The sequence below is a fragment of the Lacerta agilis genome, chromosome 1 (assembly GCF_009819535.1).
Source record: "Lacerta agilis isolate rLacAgi1 chromosome 1, rLacAgi1.pri, whole genome shotgun sequence".
NCBI lineage: Eukaryota > Metazoa > Chordata > Lepidosauria > Squamata > Lacertidae > Lacerta > Lacerta agilis.
In genome coordinates, this window is record NC_046312.1 from 97,851,790 (window position 1) to 97,879,733 (window position 27,944).

The window sequence follows — 27,944 nt, forward strand, 5'->3', positions numbered from 1 at the left end:
AAATTCCTCTGGTGGGGAAACTGTGGCCCTTCAGATGTTGTTGGACCCCAGACTGTCACCATTCCCAGCTGACATGCCCAAAGGTCAGAGATGATTGGGGGGGAGGTGTTCCAGCACCTTCTGGATAGCCACAAGTTCTGCATCCCTCATCTAAGGCATTTATGCCAATCCTTCTTACATAAGGCACTGCACTGCAGTTAAACTTAATGTAAGGTCTTCAGTGGCTTCCTGTACGTATCTACCATGAGAAACATATCCATTCCTTACTGTTTCAGGAGGAGGTTTTAAGTGATGAGATCAATTTATTTATTTTTACTGCACTGGGTTGAAGCTAGTAACAAGACTCAGGTTATCTAAAACCTGCAGCATGTAAAACGGTTTCCCTGTGTCAGGGGCCTCTAACATTTATCTTATCTTATCTTTCATGAAACGAAAGCAGAGCAATACATGCTTCAACATCTGATGCAAATATCTCCATCAGAAACCATATTTTAAGACTTGAAACCATCAATCGCATTAAAAAAACACGCTTATCCTGAGTCAGTCAGCAGCAACACTGTTATCACATCATCAAAAGAAGTTTCACATCACAAAGGCGATTATAGGTCTCAGACTCACATTCTTTCATTACTGACTAATTGTTTTCTACAAAAAGGCAGTTATGAAATGAGGAAAGGGGATAGTAAGCAAGGGACAGGATGTGAACTAAGGATGTCAACGTAGCTACAAATTTGATCACAAGAGAACATGAAACTAAAGTATGGTACTGTATTATGGAAAATATAATAAGAACAAAACAAAGTATATAAGCACCAGAGATATACATTTAAAAAGTTTGATGGGTTCAATCCATTGTCTGCATAAGGCTAGGTCGATCTAAGTAGTAATTAAGCAAATAAGTAAGATAGAGGCACCTGTGGCCTAGTTTATTCTGAGGTGCTAAATCTGTGCCTGAGGTGTGCCACTTCACACAGGGATCCGCATCCTTTTCTAAAAAGCATCCCCTCCAGTTAAAAAAAGACATGTCATGGAGAAGAAATCTAGTTTAGCTTCCTTCCTGACTTACTAGTTGTTTATGGTATATGTGGGACCCCCCCCCCCCAATATGGAAGTGTTTGGTCACAGAAGCTCCCACCCAAAGGTTTTGTGATATTGCTCAAACATAGCTTTTCTATTTCCTTAAAACCTTCACCTCTGTTCTCTCATAGAAAATGAATGGATTAACAAATTATGAAATGTTTCTCCTCAGATGATGGATGCCATTTTTTTAATGCCATACATGTAATTTGTTAACATGAAACTGTATTTAAATTATAATATTGAAATAATTATACCTGCATAGTTATATCCCTAGCTGGGAGGGAGACGGCCTAGTTATTAATGGACACCACAGCTGTTCAAGTATGTTTTAATTTTTTTCCCCTAGGCTGAAGAATGCACAGAGATTGCAGTAGAAACATTAATTGTTTTTCAAGTAACTTGGGTTGGCCATGAAAGAGGTTAGTCGTCACAGAGTTTGTTCATTACATTTCAGGTGGGCTGTATCCAAAATTGCATGAGCAGAAACCTGCTCACATAGTCAAGCTTCTCTTCCCTTTCTCCTCACTTGCAGCCCTCTTTGCACCCAAAAGTGTCTTCCAAAGTTTGGAGACAATCAGAAAAGGCCTGGGGTGGTTTAGGACCCACCCAACCTTAATTTTTTGACTAGTTGTTTCAAACAGATTTTAATATTACGTTTTTGAATTGCCATAACCTGCCCTGGAACCTTGTTTTGGTGGGTGGGTAAGAAATTGAATAAATTATAATACTAATGCTGGGGAAGGGGAATCACCCCAAATAATCACCCCATTTCTGGCATTTCCCCCTTTCCACTACAGCCTAGTGAAGCACATGTCAGGCTGTTCCTGGGGAGCCTTGACTCAAAGGAGAGGAGAAAGGGTGAGAAATCTCCATTGTGTGTGTGTGTGGATCTCTGCTTGCACGAGTTTGGATACGGTCCATTAGAAAGTAATGTTCAAAAATAGATATGGTTGTAACACTTCAGTCTTAGCTTGAGACCCATATTCATAGTCTGAGATAGCCTTAGCAAAAAGCAAAATATTCTAGATAGTCAGATATTGTTCTGGGATCATAACGTCTTTTTTTCTTTTTTCCTCAGAAATTCAAGACAACAAAAATAGAGTGAAAACCATGAAAGACCTTGTACAGAAGCTCCCGAGACCAAACTACGACACCATGAAAGTATTATTTGAACACTTGCAAAAGTAAGTTAAGCTACTAACTATAAAATGTGAGGTATTGAGTTAGACACTTAAACTGCAATGTGATTTCGTCCTCTTCTTATTGCTCTGCTAATAAGCTTTCTGCTGGTTGAAATTTAAGATATCAGATCACTTCATCCAATATAAATGGCCGAGGATGAAACTAGACTTCCTAGTCAATCTTGGTTGGATAGTGTTAGTATTTAAAAAAAATAAAAATTAATTTCTCCCCTTTTCAAAGCTGGATGAGAGAAGCTGAATATCTCCTCATTCCCCATTGCTTCAGGCAATTTTCTCTGGTTTATGAATAAGAAACACACCTGCCCCATCACATCTATTTGACCCCCAGCTTTAGCAGACAAACAATTTTGAAATGGTCAATACTCTTCATCATGTTTGCTTCACAGAACTAACAGAAGAGATTATAGAATGAGTGGGTACTGCTTTTATGTACTCATCTATAGGGGGGGGGGAACCAACTTGGGTTCCACTTAGCACATAAAGTAGTATATTGAGTCTCGTGTGGACTTTCTGGAGAAAAGTTGGTTTCATGGTATTGGGGAGGGGACTCTTCCTACAGCCCTAAACTATATTGTAATAAATAGTGGCTTTATAACGGTTTTTTTTTTTTTTTTTTTTTTGCTGTAATCTTTAGCTCTCTGAGTGTGTAATGCATTGATTGTTATTGTCATTTATATGCCACCTTTTGGGATGCCGGTGGCGCTGTGGTCTAAACCACAGAGCCTAGGGCTTGCTGATCAGAAGGTCGGTGGTTTGAATCCCCACCATTGCTCGGTCCCAGCTCCTGCCCACCTAGCAGTTCGAAAGCACAAAGTGCTAGTAGATAAACAGATGCCGCTCTGGCGGGAAGATAAATGGCATTTCTGTGCGCTGCTCTGGTTCGCCAGAAGCGGCTTAGTCATGCTGGCCACAAGACCCGGAAGCTGTCTGCAGACAAATGCCAGCTCCCTTGGCCAATAAAGCGAGATGAGTGCCGCAACCCCAGAGTCATCTGCGACTGGACCTAATGGTCAAGGGTCCCTTTACCTTTTAATACCACCTTTTGGCCACAAAAGGCCTCTGAGGTAGCTCACATGTTTATCACACAAATAACAGAATTCAATCAGGGTATATTTTGCTAATGGTTGAAGATGTTTCACATAAGTTTGAGGAACCATGAGCTTTTCCATGAGTGACTGGAAGAAGAGCTCGCACAAGAGTTTACCCAATGACATATTATGTAGACTCTGTAGCAAGTCTCATGCTTGTGCAAAAATGCTAAAGTTCTTGTGTGAGCAGAAGAACAGACTTGGATGGACTTTTACTTTTGTCCTTAGTGCAAGAGTGCACACTGTAAAGGAAGGAGTGGTAGATGCCTTCTTCATGCAAAAGTGCATCTTTGAATCCAATGGGGACCAGCTCTTCCTCTCTTGAATAGTTCAGTGATTGGTTTTTTGCAACGTTCTTCAACTTATTTAAAATAAGTACTGTTGAAAAGGTGTTATCAATTTTTCCTTGAAACTGCACTATCTTGCAGCACCATTCAGTGTTACCAGAGTGATATAATCTACTGACCACATCCTGTGGGATGCTCTCGCTGTCACCGATGCTCTTTATTTTAAATCAAATTAAATTAAAATCAGACAGAAATGAACACATGGTTTCCATGACACAAGGATAGTGCAGGAAAAGTTGCCCTAGGCTCAGAGCCATCTCATCCATAGAAGCCGGTGGCGCGGTGCGCCAGGGCGCTGGGCGCCCCAGGGGCGCCCCCGCGAGCCTGCCGGCATACCGGGCTCCTCCCCAACCCGCCCCCGCCCCCACGGGCAGGCGGGCACTCGCGCGCCGGCGGGCGGGCTGTAAGCCGCCCGCCCTCGCCTCCCAGAGCCCCAGCTGGAGCGCTGGAGTGGCGCGGGGCTTTGCGCGACCTTCCAGCACTCCAGCTGGGGCTCTGGGAGGCGAGGGCGGCTGGCTCGCGCTCCCGCGCGCAGCCGGCCGCCCGCCCGATGCAGCGCGAGCTGCCCAGCAGCGCCGCGCCGTCCAGCTGCGCGCGGAGCGCGAGCAGGCCGCCCTCGCCTCCCATCCCGGAAGCGCTGGAAGGGCGCGCAGAGCCCCGCGCCGCTCCAGCGCCACGCCCCTCACCCCCCGCTCGCCCACCCCCCTCCCAAGGGGCGGCAAGCGCGGGAGGGAGGCGGCGGAGAGGCGGCATGGCGGGGGCGCCGGAGGGATAGCCGCGCCAGGGCGGCAGATCCCCTTAAGACGGCTCTGCCTAGGCTTTCTGCACAACTTTGCAGCGCAATAACAGAAATACTGTTGCAAGCACCTAGCAAGTGGTTAGCGAGTAGGCTGCTCCAGCTGTGCCCATTGCCTTCTCCAAGCAAGTACTTCTGATGGCCACCACCTCTATCCAATGCCATCTATAGCTGGGCACTAGTTCAAGCATACTGAGAATGTGATGTTCTTTGCAAATTATCAGTGTGACCCACGTGTCCATTGAGACCATATGTTTTGGGTGTTTGTACTCCTAATGCAGTAAGTGCAACATTATAATTTTTTCTTTATTTTTAGGTTTGTACTGGATAGGAATTCTAATAGCAAATAAAAAGCCTGATTATTGGCAGTTGGGATGAGCACTTGGGATGAGCACATGTTTAAAGCTTGCCCTCTGTTACAGAAACAGTCCCACCATTGTTGTAAATAGCTTGCAAGGATAAACACGAGCCAGACACTTTGGAAGTTTTCAGGGGTACTTTTGAATTGAAACAAGATTGGCGAGTAGCCTACCCCAATGAGTCACTGCAATAATTTTCCCTGCTTTATAAAATTATATTCATTATCAAGCAGGTGTTGACTTGTTCTGATATTCATCAGAAAGTATATTTAAGGTCCTGAACCCTTTCCGTTGGTGCATAGATTCGTTCACAACTAATGTAGTAGAGTGTTTATATTCTTCTTGGCATATATTGGACCTTAATTTGGTTGGAAGTCTCTGCAGTATGGCCTTAGGAAGATCTTAAAAGAACCTTACGGGACCCTGAAGTATTTAACAAATATCACATTTCCCTTTTGTGGAAAGCGGGGTATGTTTGGAGTAAATGTAAGGCAGTTTCTACTAGGTTACATTGGGGTCTGGAGTTTTTTTATGGCTTTGGAATCCTCCGATTGTAGGGATATTGCAAAAAATCAAATTGGGGCAGGCACAAAAGTAAGCAGTTGTGTTCCAAGTTCACACAGCAGCGCTGGATTTGGGGCAGCGCAAGCAGTTCCCCTGCACAGGGGGCCGAGCCAAGGGAGCACAAAATAATAGTTATAGTTATAATAACAACCTATTTATTATATATCTTTGGGGGCATCAAATTATCTCCTCACTCAGAGCACCATATTACCAAAGTCTGCCCCTGCTCTTTGTTTATGAACCCAGCAGAATTTCACTGGCCATCAGTACTAGAATCTTTACTCAAATGGAGCAAAATTGTGACAGCATGGGCAAGAGACTTATCAATATAGCCTACCACCAGACATCAACAGGGAAAGTATGGTCCAAAGTTGTGACCAAGAAGGGTTAAAATGTGGCAAAGCAAAAGATGACAGGAAGAAACTTGGCAAGTCAAGTGTGACATGTGCATATTCTAAAGACACGTATGTCAGGGATGGTGAATTTGCTGGACAATTCCCATCGTCCCTGACCATTGGCCTAGCTGAACCCCACCCCGCTATATGTTTTCAAGCAAATATCAGGCTCTGCCTGTATGATTGCTTCTAAATCTTCAAAATGCCACACCAAGGGGGAATCTGGCAATATTTTACATCTTTTAAAAATGTTTTGATTTATTAGTTTTCAACGGTTCTCCTCTAAAGTACAAATCAGCACTGAGATTTTCACATTTATGTCTGTCAGTCACAATCGTTACAGTAATAGAGGAAAAGGCAGGATCTAGATTGCCTCCTCCTTCACACTCTCCCCTCTTCTTTAAGTGGAAAGCACTGAACCCAGATGCCCAACTGTGGCAGAGAGTCTTCCAGCAACAGCATCTGGCTTCTTGGCAGTGACTTTCAGGCAAGTTGTCTGGGGAGCTTTGCGGCTGCCTCTTGGTTTATCACGTGGATCAGTTACTGTGGCCTGTCTGGCTGCTTTGCCCAAGCAGAAGCCAATTCCTTTTGATTCACCTTTGATTTTTCAGAAACTTGTTCATTCCATTTGGGTGTGTGTGTGTTTTGCTGTAGGGCAGCACTCACTTGCATATCCAAGCATCTTTTCTCTTTCTGCTAGATATAAAATCATCAGCCTTTCTGTCTCCCCATCAACGCTGTTAGTTCTTTTAATAACGTCTTCAATCAATTTCACTCCCTCTTGTTATACAGCAAAGAAAATTGATCACAAAAGGGGGAAATAATAAAACTCCACAAATATCTAGGTTGTTTAGCACAGAGTTCCCTGCTCCCCTCCCCACGCACAAACCGTGAACATACTATACAACTGAGATGGATTCCCCACCCCCACCCCCGTTTTAAAATTTGGCTTCATTCTCACATTTTCAAAGCACCACAAAGGAAGAAGCATATAGCACAATTGAAATCAGAGTCTCAAAACAGTGCATCCTTTGCTGGCTTTATTGCACAGCAAAGATCTCTTGCTTCTGGAAACTATATTTAACAAAGGAGATTTATTTTTACCTATTATAAAAAATATATATCCCAGCCAACAACCCACATGTAAGAAGAATGCAACAGCTCACGCAAAAGGAAGCTATGACAATGTGATGACAAGTTCAGCAGCCATACACAGAATGCTGTGGATAAATCAAAAATTAAAGCTATTGTATGACAGCTAGGAACACTTAGCAAGCGAAGTCTGCAAAATTTCCATTATTATTATATTTTGGAGGGAAGAAAGATGCAGATTACACATGTGATTTCCATTTGCTCCAGCCTTTCTGCAGGTTCAGTCCAGCATGGATATTAAACTTGTGTGTAGTGGCTTGTTTGCTTTTCCCCAGTGTGGTTGAATGAGGAGACTAAACTCATAAAGACTATACAGACCTTAAGAGAACAAATCAAATCAGACATAGCACCTTGCATATATGGTGCTTTTGCACATGGCACTAAAATGCCTTTGAGCTAATGCAAAAAAGGAAAGTTGAAGGAAGCTAGTTTTAAAACTGAGAACGTGTTCCAGCCAATGTACTTGTTGCATTCAAAATGCTGGAAATGCAAAAGGCACTGAGAACATACAGGCCACATTCACACCATTCATTCTAAGCACCATGATGCTACTTTAAACAGTCATGGCTTCCGCCATGCCAAGAGTTGCTAAGACGGTCCTGTTCCCCTCACATAACTACAATTCAATTGTGGTTTAACAGTCAATCCCTTCTCACAGAGAACTTTGGGAATTGTAGGTCTGTGATGAGAATCAGGCCACCGAACAACTCTCAGCACCCATAGCAAACTATAGCTCCCAGAATTCTAGAGGTGGTTTTAAGTGGTATAATAGTGCTTTAAATGTATGGTGCAAATATGAACATAGTCAGAAACAGTATAGAAGATTGCAGAAGTTCATGGTTTCTAGAAAGATCTGACTGTAGACACCCACCAATGGAATTTTATTGATTTGAACTCTTGACCTAATCCATTTAACTGAATTGCCATTAACACTCTGCTCACAATTTTAAAAGCAATCCACAATGTTCCCATGCTCTGAATAATCAGTGTTTCCCAACCTTGCGTCTCCAGCTGTTTTTGGACTACAATTTGCATCATCCCTTGCTAGCTAGGGAAGATGGGAGTTGTAGTCCAAATACAGCTGGAGACGCAAGGTTGGAAAACACTGCAGATGGTGGATTACAACCCTTCATATTGGTTGTGAGACATTTGCATTTTGTACTTCAGTATTAACTCAAGATCAAAATGAGTCATAAGAATAATCCAATATAGTTGTAAGATAGAAGACATGGCACAGTTCTTCATCGCTAGTGATGTGTATACATTTTTTACACCTAGTTCTGTGGAGATGGTGTGGCACTTCTTACGAAACCTACAGGATTTATTAACATAACTAAAGCCCTACTGAACCATGCTAAAAAAATCTAGTCTAGTGGTAAGAGCACTATTGCACAACTCAGGTCCTGCTTGAGAGTTTACCATAGGCATCTGATGGTGACTGTGAGAATATATTGCTGGTCTAGACAGGCTTTTGACCCAATCCAGCAAGACTTTGTTGTTTCTCTTACATTCATATAAGTTGTACATACTTTGGCTATATAAAATGCAGATGTCCCCTCTCCCAATTGGAATGCAAAATGCTGTTGCTTTCACCCAAACCCTTTGACTTGTCTCTTAACTCCCCTGCTACAGTAGGACTGGCCAGCTGTAATTTTGCACTAGCAATTGCTCCCTGACCCAAAAAGGTAACATGTAGGTAGGTTTCAGGTGAGGTGAGGAAAAATAATCTCTCCTGTTCCCTTTGCACTGCATCCCAGTACCTCTCAGTCAAGAGAAAGTCAAGGAATGTACTGAGAGAATCAGCACTTTCAGTGCCTTCATTTTTATCAGCCAAGATCATATTATTGTGATCAATGTAGGATTAGAAGTTCTCAGGCAAGAGACAGGCCTCTTTCTCATGAAGAGCTACAAATCTTCATATTAACGTGACTAGTTTGAAAGTTAAGAGCAAATCTGCAAACTGGAATGCACTCCACTTGTAATGGGAACAAAATGCTGGCAGTGAAATACAAAGAGGGGGAAGAGAGACCTAAATCACAGCACAATGACCTCCCTTAAGGCATCTGCCAAAGAGACGGTGTTTTTTAGGCAGCTTCTGTGAAACAGCGTCTTGATGTCTATGCCACGTAGTGATTTATTATTGTGCCTGAGAAACTGGAGCGGTGGGGTGGGGGGTGTCAATAGTATGTGCCTAAGCAACCCTGAGCCTTTGGTCATAGAAAAGACTTCAGTATTGTGGGCACCACACCCACACCTACTGATGTGGTCCCAGTTTTTTCTTTAGAGGCACCTAATTAAGAAAACCTTGACTCATTTACATGGATACGTTTGATCTAAATTACACTCCAAACCACACCAAATTAAGAGCATCTGTGAACGTGAAATGTTTGTTCCCTTCGACTGGTAGAGTGGGGCCGGCTCTGGGCTGCACATGTTCAAGTGACGAAAAATATTTCAGATGTAGCATGCTTCTCAGACCTACTTTTCCACTAATAATTTGCAGTGAGCTCAACTAGTATCTCTCTTTCTCCCCGCAATCATTAAAGGCTGTCTAAAAAAAGTTTCACTTTTCTTCTTCTTCTAAAGCCAAAAAAGAAAAGAGGTAAGTGGCCACCTACTTTGTTGATACTGATGTGGTCACTGCCAGAAAAGCAAATCCAACAGTTGTCAAGAGTTGTCGCTGACATATAGAGCTAATTCCAACTAAATACTTTCCCAGAACTGAGCAAGGAATCTGTTCTCTACTTTAGCAATCTTTGTTGCAAAATCCACAAGTATTTTGCATTCTCTGATGTACTTTTTTCATGCATATATCTCTACCAAAATAGGTGGGCGGGCAGGGTTTACATTGGAATTGACTCAGTCTTCTCTTTGGAAATCATTCAGGAATCTGAACCAAAAGCTATCATTTGGGCTCTTTCACAGATTGCATTTCATTCCTCAACTTCTGCATGAAGAGTACCTGCTTTGATCTGGTAGCTGCAGCAACACCTTTAAACACCAGGTCAAGGCAATTCACTAGGAGGATAAACAAGAATCTGTACGCACAGTTGATTGTCCACAGCAGAGGCTAGTACATTTTAATTTGGTACCCTTCCAGGTTTGTTTTTGGCATGCGTTCAGTGGTAAAGAACACCACAGACCATACTAAAAATACTTTGCACAGGACTAGTGTCAAGGGTTAGCACTGTTGGGCTTCTTTCAAGAGCCCAATCCCAGCAGAGATCCACTCACAAGAATCCACTAGACCTGCTCCTCTTCAGCATTGCAACCTGGCTTTTCACTCATCTTTCACCATAGCCTAGCGATAGCAATGGTCAAAGGAGTGGCTGTAGATAATATAGCCTGCTAGATCACTGGCTTTCTGCCTGGTAGCAATGATGAAGATCAGAAGTTAACAGCAGCTTGTGGTAATGGTGATAAGTATGTAGATTCACTCAGGGGTGGGGGGCAAGTGGTTCATTGATTTAGGGCAGGCATAGGCAAACTCCAGCCCTCCAAATGTTTGGGACTACAATTCCCACCATCCCTGACCACTGGTCCTGTTAGCTAGGGATGATAGGATTTGCAGTCCCAAACATCTGGAGGGCTGGAGTTTGCGTATGCCTGATTTAGGGCCTTCCAAAACTTGGAGCAAATGCGAACTTTGTAAAGTTGTTATCCGTCTTTCTACCAATCCAAATGCAGCCAACAGCTGTAGCCTATTGTGGGCTTCCTTTGCTTCCTGGTTTTGCTGCATGCATGGGACTGTGACGGGGGAGAGAATGACAATATATGGCTTGATGACTCCATTCAGCTTTGTCATATGTTTGGTTATGTGACATATCGAAATGCATTTATAAAGACAGTTTTGCATATCATTAATATTCTACAAAGCTATGTTTATAAACATACTTCGATATGTTGTCTAGAATTGTGGCTCAGTTTTGGAAGTCTATATGCCAGCATGGAACTCCTGAGAGTCTCTTTATACACACTGAGAGAGAGAATATGCATATTTATGGTAGTTTATTAGTTGTTATTTTAAAGGAGATTGTTGATTTTTGTATTGTTGGTGTGACTACTTAGAACTTAAAAGAATCCTGCTTGATGAGAGCAATGGCCCATCTGACCCAGAATCCTTGTCTTATAGTGGACAACCAGGTGGATATGGGAAGGCCACAAACAGGGCCTGAGTGCAAAAGCATACCCCCCCCCAAGTGTTCTGGAAAAACTGGGATGCCATTTTCGGCATTGTGATCTTGCCAAGTTTTGCACCAAGATCTCACCCTGGAAAAAGCATCTCTTTGGGGTGGATGGTAAGAAACAGCACTCACTGCTCCTACTTGCTTACTACACAGACATGACTTTGCTGCTTTCCCATCATTAGGAGACCCCATCATTAGCATATATAGTTGTTGTTTTTTAAATTCTCATTAGGGTAAGATAGAAGCACTACCTTAAAGTCAGGGCTTTCCCCCCAGCCAGAACTCAGTTCCAGCACCTCTCAGGTGGGTGCCATTGCCTTTATAAGAGAACAAGGGAGGTGTTCATGGTGAGTTTGGCACCCCTTTATTCTAGAAAAATAGTACTGCTTAAAACTATTATACTGAGAGGAAAGGGAACATGAGGTTAAACCATTTTTTACAAGCCCTTTTGATTTTATGGTGTTCACAGCCAAACCCCTGGATTTGGCCCAGTGTGTTCCGAACTGGGACAAAGTTCAAAGACAACAGGCTTGAATTTCAGCCAGCTTCATATTTTCCCCTTCTTCCCTTTTGCTCTGCAAACATTTTGAATTACATAATTTCAGTATCAGAATGAGCTATAGTTTACCTGTCAGTATTTTACCTTTCACATTCAAGCTGCGACCGATACTCGATCCCACAAGACCTTGTTCTTGTGTATTATTAAAAATTGCTCCATGGCTTTTTAAGCAAAGGGTGGAGGCCTTATTTTTTATTTTGAAAAAACACACATGAGTCCTTTTGTTTGAAGTGATTTTAATACATTTGTCTGATCTACTGCCTTTTTGCAGTAGCTGGAATGTAATTTGAATATATTAGTACTTTCAGCAACAGTGCTCAGGGAGCCTAGTTAATAACTTATGCATGGATACATAGATACACTTCAGACAGAGGTAATGTTTTAGCCCTTGTGTTGGTAATACTTAGAAAGATGGAATGAAAGAGTCTGTTCTTTTCCTGCCCTTTGTTGTGGCCATGCATTGTGGGGGTATGGAGCCAGGGTTCTTTCTGCTGCCTACACAGCCTGGATTCAATAAACAGTTCTATATGTATATTATGACAATGTGGTCAAGGAAACCAGATTTCTCTCTCTCTCTCCTTCTCTCTTTTACTATACCTTTGTGTGCCTGTATGGCATAACAAAAAAATCTGGTGCTTATTTTTCTTGTACTCATTCAATATGTTAACATATTCATAATTTGATACAGGTTATGTTCATCATATAATTAAAGTTGGAGTGTTAGATGAAAAACCAGCAAGATGTTACATGAGTGGAAAATATTTGTCCTTTCATATACGAGTCATTACGGCATTGTATAAAACTGTAAATCTGACGAATGATCACTAACCCTTGCCTGTTTGTTAGATTCTTTTAAACCCTGACCCTATTCAGGCATCTCCCCACCACCCACCCCACCCCACCCATACTCCAAATTGTATGACAGAGGAGGGTGGATAGGTGCTCCCTGGCCCTGGCCTTTCTAATGCATCACCATCCATCGCTAGCTTCCACACCTTCAGCGAATCAGTGGCTGGACTGCTTCTGCAGGAGGCCTTCTCTACTCCACATGTGATTTAGAACTGTGGTTCATTAATTGGAATCACTTATGAGGAAAGTTCTGAATAGCATTTCAGTCATCCTGAAACTGTGGACCAGACTAGCTCCTAGGCTTCCTGTCATATATTGCATATAATGTTGTTTACTAGTCTGTATAATGTAGATTTATCATCAGTACCTTCTGTGTACCCTCTGAGGATTGTAATGAGAAGTCATAACCAAGATGTAATGCAGATTGAATTCCCTCCTCCCCCAACCTCCACCTTTCTCCTTTCCTTTCAAAATTTATTTTCCCAAATCTAGGAAAGTAAAAAAATGAAATTGTTCTCCTGTCACAGGTTTCTCTGATCTTCCCAGCTGCTTTTCCTCCCTAATACTGACTTTTTCTGGGATAACTCTTTCTGTAGGAAGCTTCTAGGTTATGATTCACAATGTGACATGTGAGTTCATACTCTACCTTGCTCAAATCATGTGTCTGCACAGCATTATTCACCAATCACAGCCCTTTTCTTGTCAATGATTGCCAGAGGCAGTAGAAACAGTGAAGGATATCTATTGTCAAAAGTCCAGTTTCAATGTGTTTCCCCAATTTATTTACTGACCTTCGATGTAACAGCCACACTCTTGACCCTCATGAGATGGAGCCTAGGGGGAAATGGCACTGAGCACCAATTCCATATCCTGTTGTTCTGTAGTCTAAATTAAGTGCTAATTAATTACCCCTGGCATCTTTGCCTTTGCCTGTCAAATTGGATTTAGGATATTCCTTCAGCATTTAAACAAACAGCCTTCTATCTCCAGCTGAAATCCCAAGAGTTAATCTTTATTTTTCTTACAAATCCGTATTTAGAAAGGGAAAAAAATATGTCCATGTCCAGTGCAGGTAGCACTGAAATTTAAAGGAACACGGATTGGTATTGTCAATTTTGATTAATAGCCCTTCATTAATAAACATCCTGTTACTTGTTTTCCACCTGCAGTTGCTGATGTTCCCTGGAATCAATTAACTCATATAATTTGATTTATTTTACAAAGACATTTTTGGATGTGTTGTGTTGATGATAAAGCTTTCTGTGTTTGCAGTTCTTGATTCAAAGTGAGATTGTTACCTAAGTGCTCTTTATTTTTTAATGTTGCAAGGAAATGTGGCTTCAGGCAGTCTGGGACTAAAAGAATGAAAGTAAATTTCAAAACTTAAAGCTAAATTCATAGAGAAGTATCTGTTGCCTACTGGGATATATACATATCAGCTGTGCCTAGGCAGTGTTATTCACTAGACTGGACAACAGAATGAAAAACAAGTAAGCTCAACAGCTCCATGGCCAAAGGTTATAAAACCAGCTATGATTCTAATTATCTGTCCTTCCACAAGCAAATGAGACCACATTCCCCCATGAATAGGAAATTAGACAGAATAGGCAAGAAATAGGTGGACGTTTCCCATTCAGTCCAAGGAGAGCATTGTACAGGCCTGTTGGGTCTTCCCATCACCATGCTTGATCCAAGAGTACACTTAGATTATGTCTAACATTTCTGTCTTCTGGGAATGCTGCAATTGTTGATCTTCTCATGAGGAATCTCTGAGAAGCTTCCAAGGCATTCTGGGATCCCCAGAACGTAATTTGAAAAACAATACTTTAAAACATTGACTCTAGTTTGGTTAATGTGAGTGCAACAAAAATGCAGAGTTGGGTCAAAGCTTCTCTGAGGAGGTGCAATTAGGTTTTTACTCCCCCTTTGGGAAATATATTGATAAGAAGGCACCAAGGGTAGAGAAATTGGAAAGGTGCAAGTTGTAGGATGGAATGAAATGCTAAGTTACTTCCTGTCTCAAGGAAGGGAGAGAGAAAGGAGATGGGTCCCTGAGTTGAACCGCTGCCTGCAGGTGCAAGATTGTGGCTGGGCACAAATTGGTTGGTCGCCAATCTGCCTGTGTGTCTTTGATAGTGAGCAATCAGAAAAAAAGGATCAAACAGTGGATAGAATGGGCAGATGCCTTCATAGTTTGCCCTTGAGCTAAGTACAGTCACCAGTGCTGGTTTTCATAGAACGCTCCTAAAGTGGTTCCTAAAACAGAAAGCTTCCTTAAGGGAGAAACCTTAGATGGTGTTTCCATGAGAGGTCCTGACTAACCTGAGAGAAACAACAAACATGGTAGAGAGGCAAGAAGATGGAGAGAGGAGACCAGAGAAAGGATCTAGCTGTAATTGAAGAGAGGTCTGCTGTCCTAGGCATCTATGGCGTTGAGATAGCTTGAAGAAAAGAGACACACCTACAGCAGCCTCCTGGGGAATCAAAGAAGCCAAACAATTTTGGTGTCTGGGGGGTGCCCAGTTATAGGAAAGAGGTTTCCTTATGGTTGACAGTTGCTAAGAGAAAGGATCATTTTGTGAGAGACAGAGTGCTATTGCGTTTTGTAGGAGACACTAAATGACATTCTGGGAGACACTAAATGGCAAAGGGACATAAGTAATGAGTTGTTAGTAGCAATAACAAGAAGTTGTCCACTGCAGAGTTGCACAACTGGTCAACAGGATTTTTAGCCAATCGGAACACCTTTCCAAGTGACAAAGGGTTCCACATGGGAAGAGGCATTGGTGCTTTTCCAGGGAATGCAAACTAGCATTTAATCCGGTTACCAGTGGAAGAAAATGTTCAGAAGGAAGCCATTTATTCTCACCAGGGTTAATTAATGACTGAACAGAGGCATATGCTTACATTAGACATGACAGAGGTTCCAGGAACTAATTAGGCTTTCACATGCATTTGTTCACCATGCTCTTGCTGTTTAGAGAGGTTGTTTAGATGAAGCCAAGGTTTTCTTCCTCTGTTACTTTGCACTGCCATTGTGCTCATTGTATGTAGAGCAAACCAAAGTGGCCACATAGCTCATGAGCCCATGCAGGATTCCAGCTGAACTGAGCTTCCCTGTACCAATTCCCCACAAATCTCCTCTGAAATATTGAGGAATAGCATGGGTGAGAAGTGAGAGTGGGAGGGGCTGTTGGGGGAAGGAGCAATTGGCAGAAATCACCTTCTGCCTTCCAGACTTCCCTTTGAAGAAGCACCTCTGGATCCAAGCTCCTTCCACTTGTATGCATGGTCCATTATTGGGGTTCCTGCCCTATTCCTGATCTCAGCCATCCTGCTGTATTAATTAAGTGAACTAAAATCATCCTCATGATTTGGTTTATCAACCAAGGAGCATGCTACCAAGAATGTCCATGCTATGTGGAAAAACCCTCCGCCAAGCAGTTTGGAGAAAAACCCTCAATCCTGCAATAAAACATGAAAAGAACAGAAGGGGAGGCATAATAAGAGCTCTGATGGACCAAACCAAAACCTTACATAGTACAGCATCCTGTCTCCCACAGTGACCAAAACAAATGCCTATGAGAAGCCCACAAGGCAGGTCCTACCATCATTCCCCAGCAACTGGTATCATGCCTTGACCATGGAGGTAATATATAACCAGCAGGACTTACAGTCATTGATTGCCTTATTCTTCATAAAGCCAGGATTTACTATTTCGGAACCCATGCTGATTTTACATTAGCAAGACTTGTTCTTTTTATATGCTTGATAATTTTATCTTTAATCATGGTTTCACAAATATATCTAGAACAGATATTCCAACTTATCTGGGCTTCCTGCATTCCCCCAGATGCCTATTATTATTATTATTATTATTATTATTATTATTATTATTATTTAGTGTTACATTGGCCACTTACAATTCCTCAGATGTGGAGGCCAGTCTTAGTTACAAGTTACGTATTTGTTTGAATATCAAGTTCTATAAGAACTTTCAGAACTCTGTGACTTGCTAATTTTCAATTTGTCAAGGCGGCCTTGTCAACACTATTTGCCTTAGTTCTTCAGACTCCATTTCTGAAAAGGTTAGTTCAGGCACAGATTCAGTTCTGTACATGGATCTCCTTTCTGCAAAAAAGAAAAGAAAAGAAAAGAAAAGTGTTGCATGGATCCTGCAGATGTGTGCATGGTGTACTCCTGAATCAGTGATACAGTATATGTTTCAGTGGTGGAGTGGATCTACTTGTCATTGATGGTATTGGCCTGGATACTGAGGGTATTCCACATACAAGGATTTCTGCATCAAGAGCCAAGCATGCAGTCTTGTACCCCCAGCCTTAAACTGATATACTTTCCATGGTAAGACAAATTCAAAGAGACTTTCTTTGAAATAAAACTGTTGAGGTGGAGATGCTGCCAAAGTTCACATCACTTGGCTTGGAATAGAAAGACTTCCTGACATGTAATGTTCACTTTCAATAGAAAGGCAAATATAAACATCTTCATACATCTTTGGTTTGGAATTTAATCTGAACTAGAGAAGAATGTAACTACCCCCCCCCCCGCCCCCAACCACCCATGAGCAGCCAAGACCCTGCGTGGCATCTTATACCTAGGAAGCCAGCAAAAGTAGGGACTGAGTAGCTTAGAAAGCAAATGCTATTTTAAACCAACTGTGATTTATACAGAATAAATTGCATTTAAAAATGGTTAGCATGGTAGATGTATTTTTAGGGTGATTTATAAGTTTGCTCTCTAGCTGTTTTGAATTGTGTATTTTATTTTTGGTACAAATTCAGAAAATGTTACATCTTTTCTTAAATGTCCTTTATTTGTTTCTGCATGTTTGGTTCTGCAATAGGCTGTGCCTCTAGTAACATATTAACTTGCTTACTTAACACTATCATTTTGTAGGGCAGGACATCTTACAACTAGGTTATTTTCCAGAACATTGGCACAGATAAGGTATGAATGTTGAACTCTTCCCACATAAAGAAACAACGTCTTGCTTTCAAATAGATCCTGAGCCATAATAGCAACTTAAGGATTGATAGGAGGTCCAAATATTGCAGCCCATTTGGCGATCATACTTTTCCTCTCAGATATATTTGTGCCTACAATGCATTTAACTGGCATTATTATATATTTTTGCAAACGAGATTTTATTTCAAGCTTAGATTACTTCTCAACCCCTAACACCCAACTTACCAGAAAATGTACAGAAAAGTCACTGTGACCAAGAATCTTAATACCTGCCATTTCTCAGGGGCTTGTTCCACGACAGATCATCACAAAACAAAACAAAAATAACTACCAACATCTCAGATTTTGATTACAATTTCTATACTGGATTATCTCACAGGTCAAAGTCACTGGTGTGAATAAAATTCCCTACGCCTTACAGCAGAACTTTCCAAACTGTGTGTTGCAACACGTTAGTGTGTTGGCTGCAGTGTGTAGGTGTGTCGCTTGAATGCTCCCCACACTCTTCTCAGGGCTGGAAAGGGGTTAGTTTAACCTCCGGTTTAAAACTGAATTACTGTGTTGTGAAATGATGCATGTCTAAAAAGTGTGTCACCAAACATAATAAATTTGAAAGCTCTGCCTTATAGTTTTTGAGTGTGCAACTCAATTAGGTCTACTAGACCCAACATTTTAAAGCACTGTGGACTAAAGTTGCTTATGGGCCCCCTCTGGATTAAGGACCCTGAAACTTAAGCTTCATAAGTTTCATAGTAGATCCACTTCTGGTCAAGCTATCGAATATTGGAACTAATGGGGATTTCTGTAAGATTAATCAACTCTCACTGCACCAAGTGAAGTTAACTATATTATCCACAACTGTAAATCCAAGGAATATTCTTACTCTACTATTTCAAGTAAAATAGACAATTGACTATTATCTAGGTTGGGGTCGCCTGGGCCAGTTCACTCCCGTGGAGATGCGATTTTCTGCACCGTGGAAGTGAGTTCCAGCTCCGCGCTGCGCCGGTTTAGAGCAGCATGTGGGGACTCGTCAAGCGGGCAGCTCGGTTTGGGGGCGGCTCATGGGCCATTTAAACAACCCATGGGCCGCAGGTTGTCGACCCCTGATCTAGATTCTTGGAGTGTTCTGTACCTAGCAAACAACAGGAAAACTTCACCAGCTATTACTTACTGCAGGCAGCCAGTGTGCATTTCTCATATAGCCATCCTTCACTTTTTTTTTGCATCCCAGCTTCTGGATAAGGATCCCTTCCTGCAGGGTGCTGCTTCTGTGGGACTGACGTTGCTAATTAGCAGTAGTCTGCATAGGCAGGTGAATTGTTGTAACAACGGCTGGCATCAACCACTCAGAAAGCTGGAACAAACCTATAGTAAAATTACAAGCAGCATGACTATAAAGATTGCTCTCCTCAAATGGGTGCAAACAATTCAGGCTTATTCCAGAAACAGCGCTGGGTCTGTAATGTAATGCAAGGCATTCTCTTACACTGGTTATTGGATAGGTTATTTTTATTGTCTGATTTTTTCCATGTTGTTTCAGTGCACTTTTAAAATACTAATATATTACTTCTGATACGTTATTGTGAGCTGCATTGGACTTCCTTTTGGAATGAAAGGCATCATAGATAATCTGCAATGAAATTGAAATGAAATAGCTTCTGCTATAGTCCTCAAATATAAACAACAGCAACATTTGCTTTGCTCTACTAATGGTTCAGTCTTTTCATTTTATTCTTGCCTTTGCTCTCTGCTGGTCTAAGACAGACAGCAAAAGTAACATGTTTTACCACCCAAAATCAAATCCTTTGTGTGTTTGTCAAAAACTTGTATGTCCTGCTCCTCACTCATAATTTCTGGGGCAACTACCATACCTGTGTTAAAAGTAGCAGAGGAAGGAAAAGTCATGTGACTTTCGCACTCCAGAAAGGTGGGAGTGGGGACTTGAGCAATGGGGCCTTGTCATCAGTGGCCCCACCGTGACTATGGAACTCTCTCCCACCCAGATGTAATGTGCAGGTGGCTTTTTCTTTGCAGGCCTTTAAGGGGCCATTAATGGCTCCTCTAGTTCAGATAGCTTTTCAGTAAAAAATTGCTGCAGTCCTTCAATGTTTTAATCAGATGCAAGGTCTTTAAGGATTAACATGTCTTAAATGGTATTATGTTGAGTTGAATCAGTCCTCTTTTAGTATGGCTGGTTTTATGGTTCCTATATTTTGGTACAGCTTGGGGATTTTGTAATATATTTGTTGTTGTTTTGCATTTTATATGGAAGCCGTCCTCGGGAAACTAGACTTAAAACTCTTTTAAATAAATAAAACAAAAGGCCAAGTAGAGGGTAAGAACTTCTAAAATACTTGTGTGAATGTAGATATGTCCAGCAGTGGCATGCTAATATGGAACATTGTTAAGTATGCAGAGCATAATACCGTATATGCCTCCAGTGGAGATGGTGCCTGGCAAGCTAGAGGTCTTAGGAAAAGAACAAGTGTGCATGAACACGAAAGCTCATACCAATAACAAACTAAGTTGGTCTCTAAGGTGCTACTGGAAAGAAATTTTAGTTAGTTAGGTAGGTAGGTAGTTAGTTAGTTTCCCCTGGAAAAGTTGAGGTGGCAAAGTATCTCACTGGGTTGAAGAACAAACTAAATATATGGTATCAAATATATTTAAGGGCTCCGTTTGTGCCCTACCGTAGACTGCATTACTTCATAAAAAGAGATGACAATCAAATGACTGAAGCCCCTCCCCTGCATCATAAAACACTTTGCAGTTAGAAGATTTGTATTTTATGGGTAAAGGATCTAGTCTACCCTCCTCTTCAGCTTGGTGGGTATTTAAGAAGAGGGCCTCCATGTGAACCACTTGCCTCTGGTGATTCTGATCAGGATGGTATAAGAGTAAATGGCTACTCCAAGACCATTTCGGAACTTGGTGGCCATAATAAAGACTTCCCACTTAAGGGGGAAACTGAGTTATCTATGCCTCCTGCTATGTGCAGAATTCAGGTTTTAGCCATGTGTTGGCTAAAGGAGCTGAAATCTTCGCAGCTACTGATGACGAATGGTTCATCGTAGGTTGGACAAATGGACACATGCCATTTCTTCACTGCAACTATGGGGTGCCCAATAGTTGTATGAATAGGTGAGATATTTGTGACCCCAAATCCATCAAGCTGAACTTGCCAGGAAGTAGATGCGGGTAAAATTCAGTGATAGCTCAAAAAGCCATTCCTTGAAGTATAAGAGATTTTTGCTATGCAGTCATTAAGGGGAAGGGGGAGTCAACATTCTTTTGAGAGGGCATTGCAAGTCTTGTTTTGGATGTCACCACACAAAAGGCCTCTTTTTTCACTGACATACCTCAGGTGGCATGTAGGTCTGATGCCAGCAGGTTCATGTATCGTTTCCCTCATGTCCCCAAGATGGGGGAGGGGGACACATTCAGATTTTCACATGTTATACATCCTTTTTTTTTAGTTTTTTGTGTTGCACGAGAAACAGGGAAAGGTACACATATTGTTTCCACTTTCAATTCAGACCGTTTGTTTACATTTAGTGAGAAACACTTTTTGTCATAGACATCTTGCATTTGGGGAGAAAGAGAGGGGGAAAGAGAGATTGGATATTGTTCTTTCATTTTATTGCCAATTATTAGTGTAGGTGTTTGGTCAGCATCACACAGGTAGGTCATTTATGGTTTTATTTATTTTTATAGATAATTTGAGAGGTTAGGTGTCATGAGCCTGGTTGGTTTCATTCAGTTAATTGCAGTGTGGCTTGTTTGTGTGTAGGGGGAGTAGGTTGTTGAGTCAGTTAGCCATATTGGTTTGTAAGCTGTTTGTGGGGGGGGGAATAGGTCATTTCCCTGTTGTGCATGTGATAAAGGGGAACCATAGCAGGGTGAAGGTGTCCTCCTTGCTTGTTCCTGTGTTAGTTGAGTTTGTAGATTAACTTTTCTAATAGGCGGTTTCCCATACATTTTCATACAAGTGGTCTATGTTCCCTCCTGATGGTCTTTTCAGTGTCTGCAGGGACGCGGGTGGCACTGTGGTCTAAATCACTGAGCCTCTTGGGCTTGCTGATCAGAAGGTTGGGTGGTTTGAATCCCTGTGACATGAGCTCCCGTTACTCTGTCCCAGCTCCTGCCAACCTAGCAGTTCAAAAGCACGCCAGTGCAAGTAGATAAATAGACTGCTGCAGCGGAAAGGTAAGGCGGTTTCCGTGACAGTTTTCTGTTGTGCCGGAAGTTGGTTTAGTCATGCTGGCCACGTGGCTTGGAAAGCTGTCTGTGGACAACGCTGGCTCCCTCAGCCTGAAAGTGAGATGAGCACCACAACCCCATAGACTTCTTTGATTGGACTTAACCGTCCAGGGTCCTTTACCTTTTACCCCAGTGTCTAGTTAACGTTAGTTCTAGCAGATGCAAGTAAGTGACTTATGAGTTCCTTGTCATGTTTGCATGTGTGTTGTTGTCGTGGAAGATATTTAATAGGGCTAGTTCTGGAGTTGCTTCCATTGCCTGTTTCGTTATTTTGGAAATTTCCTGCACCACTGAAATCCAGGACTGAACTTTGGGACATCCCAGTTGCTATTCCTTGCTATACATCCTTTTAAAGCAAGATATTGTACCTGTAATCCCACTGAGGTGAAAATGGTTGTGCATGTTTTAGATAAAAGATATAATCTTGTATTCTTGTAAAACGGTTTTCAGGTGGTTCTTTGAAAACCCCTCTTGAGTATTTTTTCTTGGTGGTGCCAATGTTTTTAAACATTAGCATCTCTCTCATATCTATTACAATTGTCAGTTCTTTAGTCTGTTTTACCGAGCCTGTGATTTAATGGTTAGTTGACTGTAAGAAAACATTCCTGCACCACACAGGAGTAGTACGCACTTCCCCCAACACAAAGTCTTGCCTGCATATTGGAAAGTGGCAGGTGCAAGCAGTACAAAAGAGGGCACCATTTCTTTCCAATTGGTTACATCTTCAACCTGTACCCAGATTAGCAGAGCAGAGTTAATATTACCATACTCCACACAATCGTTTGTGAAGCCTCCATTTCATTATGATAAAGATGTTATATTTAAGAAACTATTAATTAAGCCCGTCTGATTAGTGCCATATGGAGTGTGTTTTTTGTAATGGACACCAAGGCTACAGGCATGAGACTGTACTCCAGTAATGCTTCCTATTTATATGTGACTTTACTAATTTTTTTTTTTTGCCTTAAATAAGTTTGTGTGTTGAGGGAATGTGGTAAACTGGAAGATTGGCAGGCTTCCATCACAAGGCAGTGCTCACTACATGACCCCCACCCACTGATTTGATAAGAGACCTTTCTCTAAGGCATGGAACAGATGAGACATCGTTTTTTTCCTCTTCCCCCCTTCTTCTATTGCCATTTGGAGCAGCTTCTAAACTAGAAACGGAGTTCAGGGCAGAAAGAAAGAATCTTTTATAAAGCCTTTCTGGTAGGTTAGCAGAACACAGTCAGTTGCAGGTTGCCATCTTGTAGATACCATTTGTCATCTGTGTTCCCTTAGTAGAACAATAAATTATTTTTAAAGAGCAAGAAGTGTCATTAAAATAAAGCTTTTTCAGTGAATAGTTTATGCTTATGTTTACAGTGTAAGTCCAACAGAGTTCAATGGGAGTTACTCCCCGGTAAGAGTGCATAGCATTGCAGCCTTAGGCCCATTCTTTGCTAGTGATATATGTGCGTTCATAACATTTTCGTAGTAAACTCTTTCTACTCCAGCAACCTTACATACATAGTTTAAATAAAACATCTCTATATGAAGTTGAAGCTGTTCAATGGAGCATGACAGATGTATTAGAATGGCACTGTCATAGTTTGGAGTGCAGTTCATAAGCAGCTGGTGAGTCTACTGCACTCCCTCATGTTAGACAAGATTGCTGAAGATTAAAGGCCAGGCCCTCCCTACCTTGCTGCAAGGTGGTAGCTATACTGATTTCTCTGGAATTTTTCTTTGAAAAGTGTCCATTTATGATGTCTCTTCAATAAGATGCCTTGCAGAGAAATTTGGGTAGTGTGTCTGTGTTTCTTGTACCACATGCAGAATGGATGAGAAATAAAACTGAGCGGTCAGCTCTTAGTTATAAATGTAACGGTGTCCAAAATGTCTTAGGTTGCATTACTGAAGGTTGTCTTTAAAGCCCTATCGTTTAAACGGAATTGTCTTGCTTTTTGTCTTGAAAGCCTTGCTGCTTGAACTGTGCTAACAATCGTTTATCAGCAATCATTCACACTGTAAGTTATTGCTGTTTGGGGCCAATTCAAATGTTAACACTTTTCAAGTGGAAAATGTAAAAAGGAAAGAAAAATTCTGTGAAACTGTAATGGTCATGTTGCATCACCTAGAAGACAACCTGACTGCAGATAGCATACTGGGCTCAAAACTCCCATCCAGAAGCCCAGGACCACATTGAATTTGGCACTCTGCATGAATTTTGGAACACTCATGGGTAGTAAGCAGCATACAGGCCAGACCTAGCACCAGGTGGGGCCCGGGATGGCGTTTTAGTAGTGGGTGAGCAGTGGTACTACTTTTGATGGGAGCCAAGCTTCAATTCCATCCACAGTGCCCTACCACCATCTTAATTTACATAGAATGCAATCTCATTCAAAAGAAACACAGTTACCCACCCAATGTTAAAATATCTCCCAGAGGGCCAAGCGAAGATGGCAGTGAGTTGTGTTACTGTCACTCCTGTGGCCACATGGGGGTTGGCATGGAGGTACATCAGTAACACTATGACAAGCATTCCCTGAACACCTGGTGTTTAGGGAAGTTTTTAATCTGTAATATTTTAATGTATTTTGATGTTTGTTGGAGGCCTCCCAGAGTGGCTGGGGTGACCCAGCCAGATGGGCGGGGTACAAATAATAAATTATTATAAAATTATTATTGTTATTGGTGATTTAATATTTGTATTACTGTTTTCCAACAACAAATGTTGAGCTCAAGGCAGCTCACAATAATATCAACAGCATTGTGGGGGGAACCATTGTAAACACTGTAATATCAAACACAGATAACATATGAATAACTCAAACAATGAATTCATCAAAACAATTACAATTCCATACCTCCCAAGTATCCTGGTAAAAACCGGGACTCCCGATTTTTCGTGTGTGAGAGTATGGCAGCCATTTTGGGTGCTGCAATCTCACCCTGATAAAAAGTGTGTCTTTTCAGTTCTGTGAGTCACATGACTCATGCAGGAACACATCTGAGAAGATGCACATCCTGGTTTTGGGACCCAACTTATTGCAGCTCTGTGCTGGGTGACATCCCCTCGCTAGGAAGAGGCTTCTATTTTGCTCAGTGCACTCCCCTAGGCAATAAGATACTTCATCATGTTAAAATTATTTTTGCCCTGCAGCTCCCACTCCACTTGATCTGGGTGCAGGGCTGGGCCCAGTCCACCTGCAGCTTCAGGGCAGGCTCTCTATGAAAGGTGGCCCAGCAGAGGCGAAGACTGTGGACATGAAGAAGTGGCTCTGGATTAAAGCTCTGGCTTGATGTTGGTTTATAAACCAGCATGTGGTCATAAGTAGTGTCTAGTAAAGGTAAAGGGACCCCTGACTTTTAGGTCCTGTTGCGGATGACTCTGGAGTTGCGGCGCTCGTCTCACTTTACTGGCCGAGGGAGCCGGCATACAGCTTCCAGGTCATGTGGCCAACACGACTAAGCCGCTTCTGGTGAACCCAGAGCAGCGCATGGAAACGCCGTTTACCTTCCTGCCAGAGTGGTAACTATTTATCTACTTGCACTTTGACGTGCTAGGTGGGGCAGGAGCAGGGACTGAGCAACGGGAGCTCACCCCGTCGCAGGGATTTAAACTGCTGACCTGATTGGCAAGCCCTAGGCTCTGTGGTTTAAACCACAGCGCCACCCGTGTCATTGTCTAGACAATTGCCTTTATTACAGTGAACTGCTCCCACAGGAGAAAGAATATGAAGGAGAAGAAACATGTTTCAACATACCACCAAGGAGAATACGAAGAAGGGGCTCCAGTGCCTGTTAAGAGGAAATAATATAGAGTTTATCCACTATCTTGGATCCAAAAATATCATTTCCACCCTAAGATGGACCTTTTTCATCATATTGCCAACATTTCATTTTTTTTCTCACTTCTATTTCATTCTCTCTAATAATTAAATCAAGATTTTAGTTATAATTGAAGCACCACTGAAAAATGAGAGCCACTGCATTTTCTGTTTAGTGAAGTTTCTTTTCTTTTAGTTGAATTCATTTTTTAACCAATTCCTTTCTTTTTTGACACCAGGATAGCAGCCAAGGAGAACGTAAATCTTATGTCACAGCAGAGTTTGGGGATTGTTTTTGGACCGACACTCCTTCGGCCTGAAAAAGAGACAGGCTCCATGGCAGTGAACATGCTATACCAAAACCAGATTGTTGAGCTAATGTTAAGCGAGTGCACCAAGATCTTCAACTGTGAGAAAGACTGACAGACAGACAGGGAGTGTTACTGAATATATTCACATCTGTCTTTGAATCTAATATTTTTACATTTCTGTAAACATCTTTCTGAAACATTTCTTTTCCCCTCAAGTGACAGATGCCTCGTTTTGTGAAAATTTAATGACAATTTTGTCTTTAAATTTCCAAACATTGGAATAAAAATACATTGTCAATATTTGCTTATATGTACTCAGCATTAACCCTTTGAATGAATCATTCTCTGCCAGCACTCCCCCCCCCCCCGGGCTTTGCCATTTTGCATGCCTTCATTTTACAGCTGGGATTTGACAATATGGCCAAATCCAGATGAAAGATAGCTTAGAGGCATATGCAATGGCGCTCCCAGACAAGCAGGGTTGGAGGTTAATGGGTTTAAATTGGCTTTTCGAACAATTAAATTGGTGTAGTGATGCAGTCTATCACTTAATAACAGGTATGTACACTCAAAATAATTTTGTGTTGAATGCTTCTTCTCATTGATGAAAGCTACAGGTTCAAAACATTGTCATAGATTTTCACACAGGCCTATAACAAAAACTCAGCCTAAATCACCATAGGTTGGGGGTGCTGTTAATCCCTGAGCCTCGTTGTTTCAAATGCAACAGCAGCAGTGCATCAAGTTACCCAATTGCTCATTTTGAATACAACATCCATTTTTAATTTTCCAACACTTTATCCGACTTTGCTCTTTCCCCAGCTATGTCATGTTTTGTAGAAATTTTTATTATGCTCCCGAAGATGCTTTATTGGTGAACTGCATTAAATTCATCTAGAAAGAACTTTTTTTAAAAGCCTTTTCATATGCCCTTAGGATTACTTGGCTAGACTTGAATCAATTTATACATTTGATGGTTAGTTTCAGTTGTCATGGATAAACAAAAGGGTAACTGTCTAGAATATATCAAATATTGTTTTATTCTGAAATGTATGTTTCCAGCTATACACATCCCCTACCCTGTTTTGTAAAAGTATTCCACTGATAAAATGTAGACTTATGTTTGACAGCTTTTTAATCAAGTTCAAAGAGAATAAATAAAACTAATCCAGTGTGGTAAAAGAGTCCGCCTGGCTATCGATTTGTTCATAAAATGAAAAATAAACCATGTAAATAAAATGTATGAAAATGCAGATCTAGAAGCAAATATTTTGAGCAATTATAACCCCCCAAATATAGGATTAATGCATAAATCTGCTGTGTATGAGAGATATGTCTCAAGTATCAAATCTAATAGTCAGGAATTACAATGTCATTGTTCAACACTGTTTCTCAGCCTACTATGTTGTTAAGCAGTTGAAGCTGTGTTTTAAAATGATCATCAAGGAAAATAAATGTACAAGGATGCTGCTGCTTCATTAAACAACTACAAGCACCAGGATTAATGGGTAAGATATGCAGAATCCACAAGTGAAAAAGGACTAAGCTATTGCTGAAGCAACCACAACGTTAGTAAAGAATGGTGAGAATGAAGAAAAAGACACCAAGCAGTAGCCAGTCAGAACAATTCAAGGGAAAGAAGTAAAACTTTAGGATACACATGTCCAGTTGTAAGATGTCTCAGGGTTGGTGATGCATGGCATGATTACCTTCTTGCTGAACATGTGCGTGGTTCTGTCATTCTGGGCAATGTTTAGTATCAACTAGAAGGAGGGGGTGTTTTGTGGCTGGAATCAGATACTGACCCCAAGAGGTTGTTAAATTACCTATTTATTTGTAGATAGGTCATAAAATGTATATACTGCTTGATTGGGATGGAGGGGGGACCAACCCCACAAGCAGTTTACAAGAAAAATCAATAATATTATGTGCAAAAAGTATGTACTGAGTCACTGAACTTCCATTTCCCCCTGGACAGGAATTAAATCAGAAAG

General features: G+C 41.5%; 1 protein-coding gene and 1 long non-coding RNA gene across 3 annotated transcripts in view; one reads left to right on the forward strand and one right to left on the reverse strand.

Moving 5' to 3' along the window:
- Window positions 1-27,134, forward strand: part of ARHGAP15 (Rho GTPase activating protein 15) — a 365,517-nt gene extending 338,383 nt beyond the window's left edge. For both annotated transcript variants that reach the window (XM_033164256.1, XM_033164265.1), the window contains 2 exons: window positions 2,159-2,264; window positions 25,879-27,134. In XM_033164256.1, coding sequence (XP_033020147.1) covers window positions 2,159-2,264; window positions 25,879-26,062 — 290 coding nt within the window. In that variant the 3' untranslated portion in view covers window positions 26,063-27,134. The remainder of the gene's footprint in view (window positions 1-2,158; window positions 2,265-25,878) is intronic.
- On the reverse strand, window positions 13,579-18,993 carry LOC117054990. Its single transcript, XR_004427559.1, has 2 exons — window positions 18,739-18,993; window positions 13,579-14,368 (listed from the first exon to the last, which is right to left on the reverse strand). It is a non-coding gene; the product is annotated as an uncharacterized LOC117054990 (long non-coding RNA).
- Window positions 27,135-27,944: the final 810 nt, after the last annotated feature.